We start from the raw sequence: 18,795 nt of genomic DNA on the forward strand, positions 1-18,795 counted from the left end.
ATGTTGTGCCTAACCCTTACCCTGTGTGGTGTGTGTGTGCATTGGCAGCTGCTGTTGGATGCAGGGGCTAACGTGGAAGGGGCAGCCGTCCGAAACGGGCAGGAGAGCACAGCAGACACCCCTCTTCAGCTGGCATCTGCAGCAGGTGGGCACCACACGGGCACGCGCGGGAACAGCCACATGGCATACACACGTGCTCACACACACTCACAAGCACGCACACACGTACACACAAACCACTCAACACTCACACATACAATTTTACACACAAGCATCTATTCAAAAGTGTGTGATGGAAATATATGTCAGACCTGAGAGGTATACCACGGCTAGATCTACTCAGATCTACTCAGTGTACGATCTACTCAGTGTTTTCTAAAGCAAGCCAGCTTCAGTCAGCTTTACATTCCAGCTCAGGCTTCATCCATGTTACGAAGGTGGATATTGATCGTGCACCTGCCACTTACAAATTCAGTAGGCTATGGTGCGAAATAGGCTGTTAGAGCTTCCGTCTTTCTTTAATAACATATCGTTAATGCTGTCTTTGGTGTGCTTATCAATGCACTGTAATGACTGTCCTGTGAGGATCACAATGGATCAGATCAGCTTGGCAATGGTTGACAATATCCAGACCTTTTCTCACCCACAGAAGAGGCGAGAGGGAACTGGTTTGACAGTTCACACCCTGTTGTAAATTACAGGAGAAGGGGGGCTCCTTCTCCCCCTCCAGTAAAATCCACCAGAGGAATATCTTTGTTAACAGGTTTTTCCCTCCGAAACTCTAACACAGTCAAAAGTGGATACTGGAACAATAATTCTAACATAAGAATGTGGGGAAGGGTCAGTGGTGAGCTATAGAAAACTAATTTCATATTGGTTTTTATTTTGTGATGTCATAAAAAATTGTCGAAATACAATAACTTGGAAAGTATATCCCCTTTATCTGTAAAGTTTTCATCTAATACGTTGTGCATATAATGTGAAAAATGATTGAAGTAAAGATATGAATGCGATTATAGGAGGTATAAGAGATTCTATCTCCTATAAACTTTGCACAGTAAGTAGCCACACCATGAGTGAAGTCAAAAGAGCATAAAAGGATTGCCCACAGAGATTAACATTAGACCAGGAAATATGGGGAGTAGCAGCCCACGTCTAAAGTGGTTTAAACTCTGAATCTCAGACCAGGAAACGTGAGGCGGGAGCTACATGTTTGAAATGGTTTGAACTTTGAACCTCAACACGAGGTGAAGAAATAAACTCACCTTCCTTTAGACCAGAGAGACTGCGAGCTGCAGCTCATGTCCATCATGGTCCGAATCCTGAATACCAACACGAGGAGGAAAACTAGCTCCCCTCTCAGACAACCACTGAGACAGCTGATTAGCTGTCTTGAGTCAAATATCTAGAAAAGCTAATCTAAGTGAGACTATCCTACTACGCTCATCACCGATGGGTACCGTGGACACGGCTGGCTAGCTATCTTCCAGAGTGAACAACAGTAGAAGACGGGAAAGGGGAGACCACTTTCTGACAATCAGAGCCATACAGCTTGCTGCTGAAAGGCCAACAACCTTCCTAAGGAGGGCTGGTTCCGACCGAACAAAGGGCCTCACACATAAATACATGAATGATTTCTTACTCCAAATGGGTGGCGATTCGTGTGCAAATTATATGATTACTGAGAGAATAGTTCTGCGTCGACAATAAGTGTATTTTTCTCTCTCTCTCTCTTACTCTCTCCATGGCATTGTGTAGTAGCCACCATATTGTAAAAGTCCGCAAGTGTCTCATGTATTAAGTATGTATGTTATCCTGTTATTATTTAGTTAGCTAGTAAATAAATAAACAAATTTGTGTAGTACTGAATCACGAGTAAGGATGGGTTTTTGCAGATGCAGGAGGTTGACTGTTCTTGAAGGATGATATGATAAGAGGTTATGATTAATATGTTGACTGTTTTATGGATGTTATAAAAGCTGCAGATAGGGACACACACACACACACACACAAACAAACCACACACGGCTTATGACAGTCTGTACGCTCCCAACAAGTATGTGCGTGAGTGTTTGTGTTTGTGTATATACACGAGCAAGTCTGTAAGTCGTATATTGTAAGTGTGATATTTGATCATCCTTGATTCTAGTTCAAAGGTGTTTCACTGTGTTTGTCAGATCAGAGTTGCACAAATCCGTTTTGCGCTATTAACCCTTTGATTTCCTTGCCTCCAGGGAACTATGAGATGGTGAGCCTGCTCCTCACCAGGGGGGCAGACCCTCTGTCCAAGACCCATGATGGCAACGCTTTGACATCATCACTCTATGAGGACATGAACTGCTTCAGTCACGCCGCAGCGCACGGACACAGGTACGAGGAGGACCGTCTGAAGAACCCTTATCACACTATTGTACCAACCCAACCAAACTATGCTGGCTCAGATATGTTCTTTTCACAGCAACTATAGTGAATGCGTAACCAGGCCAGCTCAGTACTGCTCTACAGCTTGGTTTGACTCGGCTTGGTTTAGCTTAGTAGTTGGAATAAGTGAAAGCAAAACCATGGAATTGGAATTCCCTATAATGTGTTGTCATTCTAAGTAAGGGTAGGAAAGAAACACTTGAGAGTAGTCAAATGTAGCCTATGTTAACCGTACTAGCCCTGTTATTTGTCATATACTTGACTTACTACCCCTGGCATATGGGATAAGGGGGTTAGAGGAAGGGTATGTGTGTGTGTGTTTAAGGGGATGTAGGGGTGGGATCAGGGGCTTCATTCCATCCATAGCCCATCTGTCAGAAACCAACTGTTGAAGAGTGTAGAATGCTCCACCTGTTCTGTGTGTGTGTGTTAGGAGATCAGGATGTAGACTCAACACGTGGATGCCTGTATAATTGTGACATATTATATATAATTTAAGAGGAGCTATACCTTTGCATTTCATGGAACTTTGAGTGGAAATTGTGGCTATGTGTACTTTGTATTTCATGGAACTTTGAGTGGAAATTGTGGCTATGTGTAGCGGACTCCATTAATGTAGCTATATGTGCACGATAGCTTTTGCCCAAGTAAATCTTAAACAACCTCCACTGATTCATTTTCTCTCTCCCTCGCCCTCCCTATCATCTACTCCCCCTGCTGCCCTCTCTCCCTCCTTCCGTCCCTCTCTCCCTTTCTCATTCTCCCTCCCTCCTCCCGTCTCTCTCTCCAACAGGAACGTGTTGCGCAAACTGCTCACCCAGCCCCAGCAGGTCAAAGAGGACGTCCTCTCCCTCGAAGAGATCCTAGCTGAAGGGGTGGAAGGGGAGGATGCCTACCCTCTCCCCAGCCTGCCTCCTCCATCCCCTGGGTGCCCGTCTGAGGGGGGTATCCCACGGCTGTGCAAGGCCAGGATGAAGGCCCTTCAGGAGGCTAGCTACTACAGCGCCGAGCACGGCTACCTGGATGTCACCATGGAGCTACGGGCACTGGGTAAGTGGGGAATGGGACCACAGATAGAAAATGTGTAAAACACCTCAATATGGTGACATAAAAGAGGCTGTGTTAAGCATCAATTCATCATCAATCCAAATAGTCACATTATGGATGGAAATCTCATAACCCTCTATAAAACTGAACCATTACAGATTCCTCTATATACATTTTAAGGTCATTTTTGATTGAGCCGACATAACAAACGTTTACCATCTCCGCTAAAAGTGGGGACATTGCCTTTAAATTTTAATCACACTGTAAAGCTGAATTTCCACAATGCGGATTGAATAGAGCCCTTAGATACTGGGCAAATGAATATACTGTAAATGATAAAGACTAAGAGGCACACAACCTATTAGGCTCCCATCACTTTTTAGTAGTGAGGATTTTCTGATTCGCATGGGATCTACTTCAAGTCAGACAGGACCATGGTGTGCTGGCTGGCATATTTGTTATTTTGACAAGATGGATAGAACATGCAGTACCAGTCAAAAGTTTGGACACACCTACTCATTCAAGGGTTGTTCTTTATTTTGACTATGTTCTAATAGTGAAGACATCAAAACTATGAAATAACACATATGGAATCATAGAGTAACCAAAAAAAGTGTTAAACAAATCAAAATATATTTTATTTTTTAGATTCTTCAAAGTAGCCACCCTTTGCCTTGATGACAGCTTTGCACACTCTTGGCATTTTCTCAACCAGCTTCACCTGGAATGCTTTTCCAACAGTATTGAAGGAGTTTCCACATATGCTGAGCTCTTGTTGGCTGCTTTTCCTTCACTCTGCGGTCCAACTCATCCCAAACCATCTCAGTTGGGTTGAGGCCGGGTGACTGTGGAGGCCAGGTCATCTGATGCAGCACTCCATCACTCTCCTTATTGATCAAATAGCCCGTACACAGCCTGGAGGTGTGTTGTGTCATTGTCCTGTTGAAAAACAAATGATAGTCCAACTAAGCGCAAACAAGATGGGATGGGTGTAATGCTGCAGAATGCTGTGGTAGCCATGCTGGTTAAGTGTGCCTTGAATTCTAAATATATCACTGACAGTGTCACCAGCAAATCACAAAAAAATCACAGTTGCTTCAAGGTGGGAACCACACATGCGGAGATCATCCGTTCACCTACTCTGCATGGTGGTTGCAACAAAACTGATTCAAACGCGAAGGAAGGAAATTCCACAAATTAACTTTTAACAAGGCAGACCTGTTATTTGAAATGCATTCCAAGTAACTATGCCATGAAGCTGGTTGAGAGAATGCCAAGAGTATGCAAAGCTTTCATCAATGCAAAGGGTGGCTACTTTGAAGAACCTCAAATATCAAATATATTTTGATTTATTTAATACTTTTTTTGGTTACTACATGATTCCATGTGTGTTATTTCATAGTTTTGATGTCTTAACTATTATTCTACAATGTAGAAAATAGTAAAAATAAACAAAAACCCTTCAATGAGTTTGTGTGTCCAAACTTTTGACTGGTACTGTACAGTATTTGGAAATGCCCTTTCTAATGATTTTATCATCATGTGTAATGTGACTTGTCCAGGTGTCCCATGGAAGCTGCACGTGTGGCTGGAGTCTCTGCGAGTGGCCCAGCAGCAGTCTAGGGCTTCGGTCACTCTGTCCCTCCTTCGAGAGTTCACCTCCATCAGGGAGGAAGACTACTGCCACGAGCTAGTCTCTCTGGGCCTACCCCTCATGTTCACCATCCTACGAACCACCAAGGTAGAGCCAGCCACCTTACTTCACTTTGTCATCTTTATGTCACTCTCAGACTTGGGTTCAAATACGTTATCTGTGCTTGATTGAGCAGGCCTGGCTTATTGGACCAATGGAATAGTCCCAAAACTGCAAACTCTTCCCATCTCTTACTCCAGGCAGACTAGAGCAAAGACTCAAAGTAAATTAAAGATTTCTAATAGTATTTGAATCCAGGTCTGGTCACTGCTTTTTTTCATTTACTCTCTACTCTCTAGCCTGGTCCCAAATCTGGTTTCTCTGTTGGCATCGATGTGCTTTCACATGGCTCAGATTTCATAGTAAAGACAAAGTGAACAAACAAACAAATGAGTGAACAACTCAACAAGGGTAAAATGAAAGAAATGAACAAGCAAATATAAATAAATAACAGTATTGTAATACATTGTTCTTTTCATGCGTAGGCTATTGGATCTAGTCTAACCAGTTTCCTCACTCCCTCTCAGAACGATGCCATCACCCAGCAGCTTGCAGCCATCTTTAGCCACTGCTTCGGCCCGGCTCCACTACCGGCCATTCCGGAGATGAAGGCCACCCTCTCAGCACAGCTGGGTAATGGAGATCTCCTTTTTAATTATGTTTGTGCAAACAGACGTTACTATGGAGTGATATTGTCTCAACCAGACATTGAATTTGACTGTAATCATTGCGAATTTGTATTAAGAAATTTGATTTCTAATGTCTAAACTTTTTAAACGGCTCTACGTGTACTGTTTTAAATGTTTTTATCTAATTGGGACTACAGTTGAAAATAGTTAGCTAGCTGACTTTGGGGCATTTATAGAAATGTTGATTGATGCATTGTTCCTGTCAAATAGATGTAATAAATGAACAGATAATGTAATGACATTTTATTAAACATTTGTATAAAAATGATCTTCTTGTGCAAGCAAACATAACCGAAACCGGCCAACGACTCCTGTGTTAGTTTTGCATTGTTTTAGTTCTTATTTGCAAGGGAGTGGATATTAGTTGAAATCAAAGTTTTTTTCCTGATCCTCCAGACCCCCATTTTCTGAATAACATGGAGATGTCAGATGTGACATTTTTGGTGGAGGGGAAACCTTTCTACGCCCACAAAGTCCTGCTGATCACTGCTTCAGACAGGTGAGAAGAGTAAGGGGGGAGGGAATGGGGAGGATGGGTGAGGAAGGTGAGAGGGGTTAGCAGAAGGCTGAGAGGGGTTAGCAGAAGGGTGAGAGGGGTTAGCAGAAGGGTGAGAGGGGTTAGCAGAAGGGTGAGAGGGGTTAGCAGAAAGGTGAGGGGTTGGTGGAGGTGATGTTCATGCAGATAATGTTCATGTTGGAGGGTAGGGGAGAGAGGAGGATATTGTTTAGAATTGGCAAGAGGAGGGATTACGGAAATGTTGTTGTGTTTGTGAAAGAATTACAACCATGGGGTTGCCAATTGATGACCATTGTCTAACCTGAACTTTTCTCTGTGGTGCGCAGGTTCAAGTCTCTGCTGGCCTCATCAGGACCAGACGGAACTAAAGATATTGAGATCAGTGACGTCAAGTACAACGTCTTCCAGGTAACTGAATCAGATAATGAGCTCTCAACCTGAACCTTAGTTCTCACTGTTGAGTATCATGTAGATATTTAGTTATGTGTCTACATAGCCCCATATTGACTAGAGAATCCCAGAATTTATGTCACTAGCTTGGCGGGGCTTTAGACTCCAAAAAATTGTTTCCTCATCCTTGTTACCTTTCCTTTAACCAATGATCTGAAATCACATCGGAATATAGCGGAGTATGACCAATGAGTTGATGGAATATTGGATGATAGTAGCTCTGACATTTATTTGACCTCTGTCCAGATGATGATGTCATACCTGTACTGCGGAGGGACAGAATCACTGAAGACCAACGTGTCTGACTTGTTGGAGGTGAGAATTCAGCCATTTTGTTTCTGAAATGCTCATAGAAAGACACATAGACTCCTTCCCAATTATGCATCCTCACCTACTCATTCATTGCACTGATCTGAAGGCACTGATCAGGTCAAATCCTGTCAAGCCTTTTCCAATCAGTGCAGATGAAGGGAAGTAGGTTTATAAGCCAAACTGTATGTCACTTGTACTAAATCTACAACCAAATTCACCATAGCAGTAAATCACTCATTCATTGTAATGATGTTTTTTCTTCACATATTCATACTGAGATCACGTAATTTGCTTGATTTGTTGGGCAAAAAAAAAAAGCTTTGATTGGATCACAGGCCTGAGAAGTTGTAGCATTATCTAATCTGCTGTATTTTTTTATGTGGTTTGGTGTCCCCCAGCTGCTTTCAGCAGCCAGCGTCTTTCAGCTGGGGGCCCTACAGAGACACTGTGAGATCGTCTGCTCCCAGAGCATCAATCTTGAAAATGCTGTCAGCATCTACAGGACGGCCAAGGTAAGGCCCTAGATATAGACTCTCACTGTGTATTCTGGATCTCAGTTGTTTGTTGGATACCGTCATGTATTAAGAGTCTCAGTTTACAAATTTCACCCAAATGTCACACTACACTCTTTCTTACATGCTGACCAAATCGGACAAATAATGTAGAAATCCATGTTATTCAATTATTGCACCCACACTGCTCGCGCGCGCCAATGAGCGTCTGCTTTGCCAAGGGATAAAATAGAAGTCATTCCTATTTCTGACTCAGATCGCGCTGCAAGTCCTGCCTCTCCCATCTCCTCATTGGTTTATAGAAGCAGGTACCCAGGTACTGGGTACTCTCCTCATTGGTTATACCCACGCGGGTGATTGAAAGACAAACTTTTTTGCCGGTTGTCGTGGTAATACCATGAAAGTGTAGTTGCCAATCACCATATAAGTTCAAAGATGAAAAAGCCTGGAAGGAGGACAGATGACTAGAAACAATTTGGTTGACCGTTTTATGTGTGGATTACTTGTTGGAGTAGAGGACCTTGTGCATTTCAGGGAAAATAACAACTCAATGTTCATATCCCAGGACAAATTAGCTAGCAACAGCAAGCTAGCTAAATAGGACAAATTAGCTAGCAAGTCCTAGCTAAATTGCCATACATGTTTAATGCTTTTCGACCTGTCCCCAAATGAATGTCATTGGTTCAGCGTTTGTTTTGATATTTTAACCTGCGTGTCGTGATCGCGTTTGGTGTAGGGGGACAAAATACATTTATGCACGATAGCGCACAATGGCAGACGCGCGCAGGCGGTTTGGGTTCCGTGTTATTCTGAAAAGGTAAAGAATAGCTGTGACTAGGGCTTATCTGGTAGTAGTTTGTTAAACAGTACCATGGGAAAAAGATCTACTGCGTAAATACTGCAGTCTGGTTTTGTAGCGAATTGAGCCATAATTGTGTGTCTCTCTCTCTCTGTCCACCCCAGGCCCACGCTGCTTCAGTGCTGAGTTCGTTCTGCGAGGGCTTCTTCCTGCAGCACATGGCAGGGCTCCTGGAGAGAGAGGCCTTCCGGTCCCTGCTCCTGGGGCCTCTGGGGGCCCGCTGGGTGACGGAGATGGGCTCTGGGCCTAAAATGGTGCCTCCTAGGGGAGACTCGCCACTGGAGGAACTCGAGACAACCCTGGCTCGCCGGCTACGCTCTCTCTACATCACCTCCCGTGTCTGACGGGGAAGGGAGAAGGATGGAATGCAGAGGAGGAGAGGAGAAGGAGGAAGAGAGTGTGCGATCGGTGCACACTCTCTTCCTCCGGGGAGGAGGACGTCTCAAGTGTCCGAGGACATCACGAGTGCCCTTAGATACAGATTTAGGATCAGATTGCCGTCCCGCGATCCTAACCTGAACCATTAGTGGAAAACCACAGAAACTGACCTTAGCTCAGCATCTAAGGGCATCGTCATCCGTAATCATTATTTCTCGATGGAGGGTAAGACGAGGATGAAAGAGATAAGGCTGGATAGAGAGTGGGTGTGATGGGTACAGGATGGGTACCGTGATGGCCTGTTCCCAAATTTGACTCCTGGACAATTTATTTTGCTACACGGACAATTCAGTGTTTGACCTGAAGAACTCACATCTAGCTGTCTATCACAGTAGCTATATATATACGCAGTGGAAGAGTGGACAGAATGGTCTATCCATCTGTCTTTCTGTTTGTCACAAAGGCTCTGGAAGCTTGTGTACAGAGACGGACAAGACAGCGGAATGAGGCAGTTAGAACTTTAGCATTTAGGATTTCTAGAACACTGCTGCCGCCCAGTGGACAAAGCCCGTAAAGGCTTCAGATTATAGAAATAGAGTGACTAGATGATGTTTCTATGCCTCAAATAAAGGTAAAAAGGATCTGATGGAATATAGAAAGTCTGGAACGTTATTTTAACGGACCATTGATATGAAGGGGCTGGACTTTTCTCTTTTCCTACAGCCCCCTTCAGAGTGGTAAAGACTGTGAGAGAAGAGGTGGATTTGAAAGCCCCCACAGTGGATTCAGTGGATTCAAAGAAGTTGGTTTTACTAAGTGTATTTTCTTTATACATAGTAGTTCTATTTTTTAATTTCTTTTTTTGCCAGAGTGAAGAGGAAAGAAAAACACTAAATGGAATGGACATTTTCTATTTAAAGAAAAAAGATGTGAGAGTATTTAACAGGGAGTTCCCTTTTTATTGTGTTTTTATAATTTTTAGCAAATTATTATTATTATTATTAATGTAAGATAAAGCTTTGTGTAGCTGGACAATTCCAGGCCTTTTACACAGTAACCATTACAGTTGAAGTCGGAAGTTTACATACACTTAGGTTGGAGTCATTAAAACTCATTTTTCAACCACTCCACAAATATCTTGTTAACAAGCTGTAGTTTTAGCAAGTCGGTTAGGACATCTGCTTTGTGCATGACATAAGTAATTTTTCCAACAATTGTTTGCTGACAGATTATTTCACTTATAATTCACTGTATCACAATTCCAATGGGTCAGAGGTTTACATACACATAGACTGTGCCTTTAAACAGCTTGGAAAATTCCAGAAAATTATGTCATGGCTTTATAAGCTTTAGATAGTCTAATTGACATCATTTGAGTCATTTAGAAGGTTCTAATTGACATAATTTTAGTCAGTTGGAGGTGTACCTGTGGATGTACAAACTCATGATTTCAAGCCTCTTTGCTTGACATCATGGGAAAATCAAAAGAAATCAGCCAAAACCTCAGAAAAAGAATTGTACACCTCCACAAGTCTGGTTCATCCTTGGGAGCAATTTCCAAATGCCTGAAGGTACCACGTTTATCTGTACAAACAATAGTTCGCAAGTATAAACACCATGGGACCACGCAGCTGTCATAACGCTCAGGAAGGAGACGCGTTCTGTCTCCTAGAGATGAACATACTTTGGTGCGAAAAATGTAAATCAATCCCAGAACAACAGCAAAGGACCTTGTGAAGATGCTGGGGGAAAAGGTACAAAAGTATCTATATCCACTGTAAAAATGAGTCCTATTTCGACATAACCTGAAAGGCCGCTCAACAAGGAAGAAGCCACTGCTCCAAAACCGCCATAAAAAAGACTGGCTACGGTTTGCAACAGCACATGGAGACAAAGATGGTACATTTTGGAGAAATGTCTTCTGGTCTGATGAAACAAAAATAGAACTGTTTTGCCATAATAACCATTGATTGTTATTTTTGGAGGAAAAAGGGTTAAACTTGCAAGCCGAAGAACACCATCCCAACCGTGAAGCACGGGGGTGGCAGCATCATGTTGTGGGGGTGCTTTGCTGCAGGAGGGACTGGTGCACTTCATAAAATAGATGGCATCACTAGGAAGGAAAATTATGTGGATATATTGAAGCAACAATTCAAGACATCTGTCAGGAAGTTAAAGCTTAGTCGCAAATGGGTCTTCCAAATGGGCAATGACCCCAAGAATATATCCAATGTTGTGGCAAAATGGCTTAAGGACAACAAAGTCAAGGTATTGGAGTGGCCATCACAAGGCCCTGACCTCAATCCTATGGAAAATGTGTGGGCAGAACTGAAAAGGCGTGTGCGAGCAAGGAAGCCTACAAACCTGACTCAGTTACACCAGCTCTGTCAGGAGGAATGGGCAAAAATTCACGCAACTTATTGTGGGAAGCTTGTGGAAGGCTACCTGAAACTTTTGACCCAAGTTAAACAATATAAAGGCAATGCTACCAAATACTAATTAAGTGTTTGAAACTTCTGACCCACTGGGAATGTGATGAAAGAAATAAAAGCTGAAATAAATCATTCTCGATACTATTATTCTGGCTTTTCACATTCTTAAAATAAAGTGGTGATCCTAACTGACCTAAAACAGGGAATGTTTACTAGGATTGAATGGCAGGAATTGTGAAAAACTGAGTTTAAATGTATTTGGCTGAGGTTTATGTAAACTTCCGACTTCAACTGTAAGTAAACTGGGTCATGTTCAAATGGAAGAAACCAGACTGAAACAGGTACCTTCAAATGTTTTGTTTTACATTGCTAAATGTTTTCCGTCACGTGCCCTAATGAACAAAACCCTGGCAAGGTACAATAATATCATTTCACACTATTGTGCTGACCTGAACCACACTGTGCTTGCCCAGGCTATTTTATTATTCTCATTTTCAGCACAGTTCCAGAAACTATGGTGGATGAGGAACCAGGCCAGTGCAGCTTGGTTGGTTAGGCACAATAGTATGAATAGGATATAACAGTAGCCAACATGGGATTTGGAACTGCAACCTCCTACGTAAACTCTGCTTTACTGCTCAATACTGTAATAAATACTGTAATAAAGCATCAAGCCTGGCAAGCAATTGGTTTCAATAGGTCTTTATGTTTTTACCTTTTATTTCAATGCAGGTAAGTATTTGTTAGCCTGGGTGCCTGTCTGTTTCTTCTCCGTTGCCAACTCCTTATGGAATTGCCATGCCGTTGACAGCAATGGAATTAGCAAGAGCACAAACAGATCTGAGACCAGGGTAGATTTGAGTAGGTTCTTTTGCCACTGGATAGATCTAAGGCTCGATTCATTCCTTATCGCCGAAGTTCAGCACTATAGAGCGCTTGAAATATAAAGCCAATTTCCGATTGCACTGACATATACAGTGTTTATGGGGAACGCAGTCTCCGCAAACGTGGGAGCATTGCCTTTAAATTTCAATTGCCCTATAGCGCTGAACTTCAGCGTTATGGATTCAATTGAGCCCCTATTGTAGATGACTATTTAAATATAATACTTATATGATGCTCAACTAAAAAGTGCTAAATTTGACCCAGTGTCACTTATGCCCCTTTTGATTCTTAAAATGGGAAGATCTCAATTGCATACTCCTTGTGTCCTCCTCTCTCCTCGCCTCCTTCTCAAAACCCATTGGAGGAGAAGTTGAGATTGGAGGGACCTCTGGCTTTCTCATCCAATGGTTTTGAGAAGCAGACGAGAGAAGAGAGAGGACGCAAGGAGTATGCAATTGGGACTATCCCAGAGTGTCCCCTGTTATGTAGCTTGGAATTCCAACAGGATATAAGCAATGCAGAAAACTATATGGAAGGTTCACAGAGATGGTGAGAATAAGAGTTTTAGTAGATTGGAGTGTGTGTTTTTAATGTATGTGAGCCTTAGGACGACGTGTTCGACACCCAACAACACCATAGGAGATAGCTTACCTGAGAAAAGGTCCAGTATATGTTATTGAAGCGATCTGGTTCTCTCTGCTGGTGTGGAAAGGTACTGCATTAAGAGAGAGACTAAACTAGCTGCACTTCATTTTGTTTGACCTGTTTTCTATTGATAATGCTTATGGATATATACAAACAACTATGCTGGTTCTTTGATTTCTGCATTAACTGCATTAAGAGATAGACACACACACGCACACACACATGGCAACACAAAACCCTTAACTGAGTTTATTGGAGTTTTCCATACTGAAGTTGCTCACAGTTATGTTACAAGAAGGATGACATTGTTTATTTGCTTGTATCCCGCTCTGGTAATAAAAGGAGTGCTTGCGGCCCCGGTGTAGCATGAGAACTACAATACCCAAAATGCTCTGTAACCATAACTGGTATCATCGGATGACCTTAATGTCCCTAGCTTTTCCACTGTAGAAAATAGGGAGGGTGAAGAGGTAACTAACAGTAGGGTATTGCTTTAGCATAGAGGTTGTTTTGGCGGTGTCACAGGTGGAACTGCATTAGAGCTGTCAAATCCACAAGTGGCTTTTGGCATTATACCTAAGGTGGACATTGCCATTGGCTGCACAGTCACATTAACAAGTCAGATGAACTCGTAGATACTATTTTTATGTCTCTGCGGGCAGAAATCCCATGCAGCCTTGCAAACCTGGGATAACTAGTTTCTTTGTAGGTGATTAAAACAATTTGAATACAGACCCCCCCCCCCAAAATCTACTTTTTACAAATATTTGAATACACATCTCCGAAAGTAACTACTGTTTTACACTATTTGATTACAAATCTGAGAAAGCAACAACTTTAAGCAAATATTTGAATACAGATCTCAGGAACTATTGGATTGGCTACCTTCAACTATGGTCAGGGATGAATTTGTAGCTGCATGTTGAAGATGGAAATAAAATGAATAAAGCACACACAATCTCCTATACTATTCCAATCTATCTAACAGTCCTATTTGATCTACACAATACATTTCTATCTGACCATTCTGTAAATGTCCATTCTCCTAAATGTCCATTGCCCCAGGTGTCAAGTCAAACCAAATAACCAGCTAATTAATTGTACAGATAAGTGTAAATAAGTTTTGACTTTCAACTCAAGTATGACTCGTTCAACATGCCACTGAAAAGCTTGAAAACTGCAATAAATGTTAGCATACCTGAAAATACTGCAGAGAATTCAAAACCATTTGCAAACAGCAAGTTAGATGCTTAGCAAAAACAACTTCAAACCTCTTTGTCCATCTGAGGGTAAGTGTTCTTGTTTCAAACACACAATGCACCATCCTTAAAGGGGTAGTTTAGAATACAAACTAACAGAATACAGAATATAAACTAACATAATTTTCAACCTACCTTGGCTGTAGTTGATTTACGAAGGCAGTTTTGTACTATGTTAATGTTAGTGTTAGCGTTCTCAGTAACACTTAACATGAAACTGTCCTTGTGCCTGGGTAAAACATTTCAGTTACATTTGGAGCAACATTTTATTAGCGTTGTGTTACATAATACTTCGGTAATTGCATTTTAATTTACTTGGCTACATCCATAATAATAAGCCAATGATACGCGATTTCACCTCGTCAGGACATTGTTGTTCGAGAGCTAGCCGAGAACACACCTAACACAATCACTTCAAACTGAAGCTGGAAAGACTCTAAACTAGCTGCACTTCATTTTGTTTGACCTGTTTTCTATTGATCATTTTTATGGATATATACAAAGAACTATGCTGGTTCATGATTTCGACTGGCTGAGAAAAGCTGCCTGCCTGTCTTCCCGACTCCTGACACGTTCAATACTATGGGACAGCTGGAGATTGTTTCAATATTCTAATTCAATGTTGGAGAGACAGCAAGGTTTATACAATCCATAATGAATAAAGCCAATGACAATGATCAAGAGTTACTGCTCACCGATTTGACAGCTCCAACGCAGTTACACCTCCGACACCGCCAAAACATCAGCAATGTGGGTGCCCCTTTTCACCGGTTAACGCTTTAAGTGTGTGTCCCAGATGGCACCCTATTCCCTATATAGGGCACTACTTTTGACCAAAACCCATAGGTCTCTGGTCAAAAGTAATGCACTACGTAGCGAATAGGGTGCTATTTGGGACACCACCCAGGACTGTGTGATTCCCCTAGCACCCGGTGCCCTCAGCGCTTCCTCCCTTACAGCCGTACAGAGTGACGGACAGAGCAAGGAGGAAGCATCACTCAATGCTGTGCAGAAGATAGATGATAAGGGCGGAGAAGAATAGAGAGAGGAGGGGGCAAGGAAAGATAGAGGAAAAGAAACAAGAGTGGAGAAGAAGAGGTGGCGGAGGCTAAACATAAGTAGAGAAAGAGAGAGAATTGTTAGGCTAAGGGCAGAGGGAAAGAAAGTGAGAGAGTTCTATGGAGCATTAACACTAAAGCCATGCAAAGAAAAGTTCATGTTTACATGCACACAGCAATACAAGATAAAAGCATAAGAGCAGGAATATCTCCAGTGTAGAAGAAGAAGCATTTCAACCCCCATGTTTGTCTATGTACTGTACAAGAGAAGAAGAGTGGATGAGGAAGTTGTTTGACACCTCTAACTGGTCTACACACATGATGATTAGATGAAACTGACAAATATCAATAGAAGCAATATTTCTCCCCAAAAGAGGCTAAATTCTACATTCTTAAATGACTGGTAAAGTATTTTTTCTTAAAGGCCCAGTGCAGTCAAAATCTAGATTTACTGTATGTTATATATATTTCCACACTATGAGGTTAGAATAATACTGTGACATTGTGAAAATGATGATAATGCCCTTTTAATGTAAGAAATTTCAGCCTGTTTGAGTGGGATGGAGTATTGGCCTGCCTGGTGACATCACCAGGCGGTAAATGAGTTAATAGACCCATAAGAAAGTGTCCCAAACTTCTCTGCCAATAACAGCTAGTTTTCAGTTTCCCCTCCCCACTCAGACCACTCCCAGACAGTCCTAGTAAAATTGTTGCTTGAGAAATGTATCTCTGCTAAGAAGCTATTTTTATTTTGTTTTTGATCATTTTAATTGAAAACAATCACATTAAGGTTGTTACCCAGAAATGTTTTGATGTTGAGAAAAAAAATACAGCTGCAGTGGACCTTTAAACATATACAACACAAGTATTTCCCCCTCCCTCTTTAACACTAGGAAAGAAATACAGTCAGACAAAGGAATGACAAAAAATGAAATATTTGACTGAACAAAAGCTTGTTGCCTCATTTACAAACATACAAGCAGGTAAATAAATAAATAACATTCAACTGATCTAACAGCTTTCCTTTCATATAAAGAGTGAGGTGTTACAATAACAAATTAGGAAACGGAACAGAGAAAGTGAACAAATATGAATAAATAAGGAAAAAATACAAAAATATCCACAATTGCATTTCACTTCTTTTTTTTCTCCTCAAACTCCTACTGCTGGTAGTTAAGACTAAAATAGGTATACTGTACATGACAAATGACACAAAGTGCTCTGGGGTAAAGGGGTAGAAACTTGGTGAATACAGTAATGTTTGTACCATGACACCTTACTCAGATCAAATCAAACAGATTCATAATCCTAAATTACCATATAAACAAAAATACAGGGCGAAATAAAGGGGGGAAAAAGGGAAGTGTGGCAACGCAATTTTGTAAAACCTGGTCCTACTGGTATATCTAAACACTGTCACAACTAGACATTTCCTTTTTACATAAGAAATGAATTCAGTCTGTACAACAGAGTAGATCATTCATTTAGATAACCCCCAATACCCCAATACCCACCTCCACCCTGAATCCCTCCACCCCTTCCCACAACCCAAGATCAAGTCGTACCCAACCCATACTGCATACACCCCTTGCTTTCTGAAATAGCAATTCCAGTCAATTTGCAGCAATGGTATTGAGTCTAATAAATGTCCATTTAGTATTTTTAAATCCAGTTTCTTCACGAAGAAAGAGGAAGTACATTAAAAAGAGAAACGATACAATCCAGCAAGCGTCCGCGTCGGATGTTGATACTACAGTAGATCAACAGACTTATCCTCCTTCGCTTCTCCTTTTGGTCACTTCATTGTTCTGTCAATTTTTTTGTTCTTTGTTCTTGTTATTACATCCCAGAGTTTGTCTATAAATACTGTGCAATAGTGTTAGAAGGGGAGCGTGTATTTATTTGTGTAATGAGATTGTGTGTTTGGGTGTTAAATACTTAAATCATCTCAAGGTGAAAGGTGAAAGGTGTGTGTGTGTGTGTGTGTGCGTGCATTTGTATGTGTAAAACATGCTTGTGTATCAGAGGGATATGGATTGCTGTTTTCTCCCTCGGGGACTGCTACTCGGGGTAGCGAAGAAGGCCCCTTGAAAAGCGGTCCCCAACTCAGTCAACAAATGTCCATCTCTTGGTGTGCAGACGGTGGGGTTGAAGTGATGGCCAAGGAGGAAGAGGATAGGCGGAGTGGAGCAGGGAGGCAGGAGGAGGATCTAATAGGTTTTCTGGATAATTCCTGGTAGTAGAAACAAGTCAAGTCATCACACAGGTGAGCAGAGGAGAGAGAAAACACAATGGCCCTGTACTAATAAAGAAATGGATCCTTACTTCCTCGTTTCCTTGAGGTAAGCACAGTGATTGGATAGATGTAAGCAAGGTTACCACCCTACTACTTTCACCAATCTAACCTATTCAGATCTGTGATTACTTCAAGGATGTATTTATATTTGGAACAGTGCCAATATGTGATCAAAAGAGTGGGGGAGGGAGAGCACACAAAATGGCACGGACGCTTAGATGGGGTGATTGTGTGTGTGTGTGTGTGTGTGTGTGTGTGTGTGTGTGTGTGTGTGTGTTAAGATGAGGGGAGATTGTAGGTTTGGTAAAATATCTGTTTGATTCAAATTCTCTATACAGTCATTCTTTCATACAAAAAGTATATTTGAGTCCAAAGAGGGTATGTTCAGTTACAGTACTGCTAGCTTTTTCATTGTCAAGTCTCTGACCACTTTTCCAAAACCCCTTATAAGAATGGGTAAAGTGATACTCGGGTTTGGATCTTTAATGCTTCATCTTAGCTCTAACTAACATTTTGGCTCTACTGCTACTAGTTTCCTGGTCTAGGATTCCTCCAGTGTCCCAATGGACGCCATCCTGACTCTGTCTCGGCCCGTGGCGGGTGGACATTTTGTATCTTCTCGCATGGAAGAGGAGCAATGTCGGGTGGTTGGGGTAGCGGGGGGTTGGTGGTGAGGCACCTGGCCGTTCTTCTCCTCTGAAAAAAGTTTTTCAATTACGTCAAAGAAGTTATTCAAGGGGCTACCTAGGTACACAAACGGGAAGCAAAGAAAACGGGGAGAGAGGGAGAGGAAGAGAGAGAGAGAACAAACAATGAACATTAGGGTTTATGTGAGAAGAGGAGGCTAGAGAGACTGACAGAAGGTGGGGAAGAGAAAGAGGGAGAGAGATGGAGGGAGGGAGGGTGAGGGCCACTGTGACAGCCACGTCGGGGGAATGTGTGTGTGTGTGTTCAACATATAAAAGACACCACAATATGATATCACCGTCAGGTCTAGCCAATGAGAAGTGGGATGTAGGTCAATTTAGGTCAGTGGTAAAGATTGGAGCATTATAGAGAAAGCACCAATTTGGACTGCTATTTACCATATACAGTACAATCCAATGGTAATTATGAATACAATATTGAATATTTTAGCAGTTGTTTAACAAAATAGGTGATCACGTGATCAACATTCCGAAGCATGCCAGCGAATGACAGCCTGAATCAATCATTTATTTGAAAAATATAATTTAAAATAAAACACAAATGCTGTCTGAACAACTTCAGTGTATTGTTTTGTAACGTATTAGCAAATCCAGCTCTTTAGGCTATACTAAGTGCTATCCTTAGCCAGATCGCT

The 18,795-nt window shown here is 41.8% G+C and overlaps 2 protein-coding genes across 2 annotated transcripts in view; one reads left to right on the top strand and one right to left on the bottom strand.

The window, feature by feature from the left end:
* The window catches only part of abtb2b (ankyrin repeat and BTB (POZ) domain containing 2b), a 150,653-nt gene extending 138,657 nt beyond the window's left edge, over positions 1–11,996 (top strand). The window contains exons 8-17 of the mRNA XM_029668830.2: positions 49–145; positions 2,235–2,370; positions 3,215–3,471; positions 5,031–5,209; positions 5,689–5,794; positions 6,247–6,349; positions 6,694–6,775; positions 7,064–7,132; positions 7,528–7,641; positions 8,605–11,996. Coding sequence (XP_029524690.2) covers positions 49–145; positions 2,235–2,370; positions 3,215–3,471; positions 5,031–5,209; positions 5,689–5,794; positions 6,247–6,349; positions 6,694–6,775; positions 7,064–7,132; positions 7,528–7,641; positions 8,605–8,844 — 1,383 coding nt within the window. The 3' untranslated portion in view covers positions 8,845–11,996. The remainder of the gene's footprint in view (positions 1–48; positions 146–2,234; positions 2,371–3,214; positions 3,472–5,030; positions 5,210–5,688; positions 5,795–6,246; positions 6,350–6,693; positions 6,776–7,063; positions 7,133–7,527; positions 7,642–8,604) is intronic.
* A 4,714-nt stretch (positions 11,997–16,710) lies between these two features.
* The window catches only part of brsk2a (BR serine/threonine kinase 2a), an 88,681-nt gene continuing 86,596 nt past the window's right edge, over positions 16,711–18,795 (bottom strand). The window contains exon 15 of the mRNA XM_065022163.1: positions 16,711–18,149. Coding sequence (XP_064878235.1) covers positions 17,995–18,149 — 155 coding nt within the window. The 3' untranslated portion in view covers positions 16,711–17,994. The remainder of the gene's footprint in view (positions 18,150–18,795) is intronic.

The sequence above is a fragment of the Oncorhynchus nerka genome, linkage group LG9a (assembly GCF_034236695.1).
Source record: "Oncorhynchus nerka isolate Pitt River linkage group LG9a, Oner_Uvic_2.0, whole genome shotgun sequence".
NCBI classification, from domain to species: Eukaryota; Metazoa; Chordata; class Actinopteri; order Salmoniformes; family Salmonidae; genus Oncorhynchus; species Oncorhynchus nerka.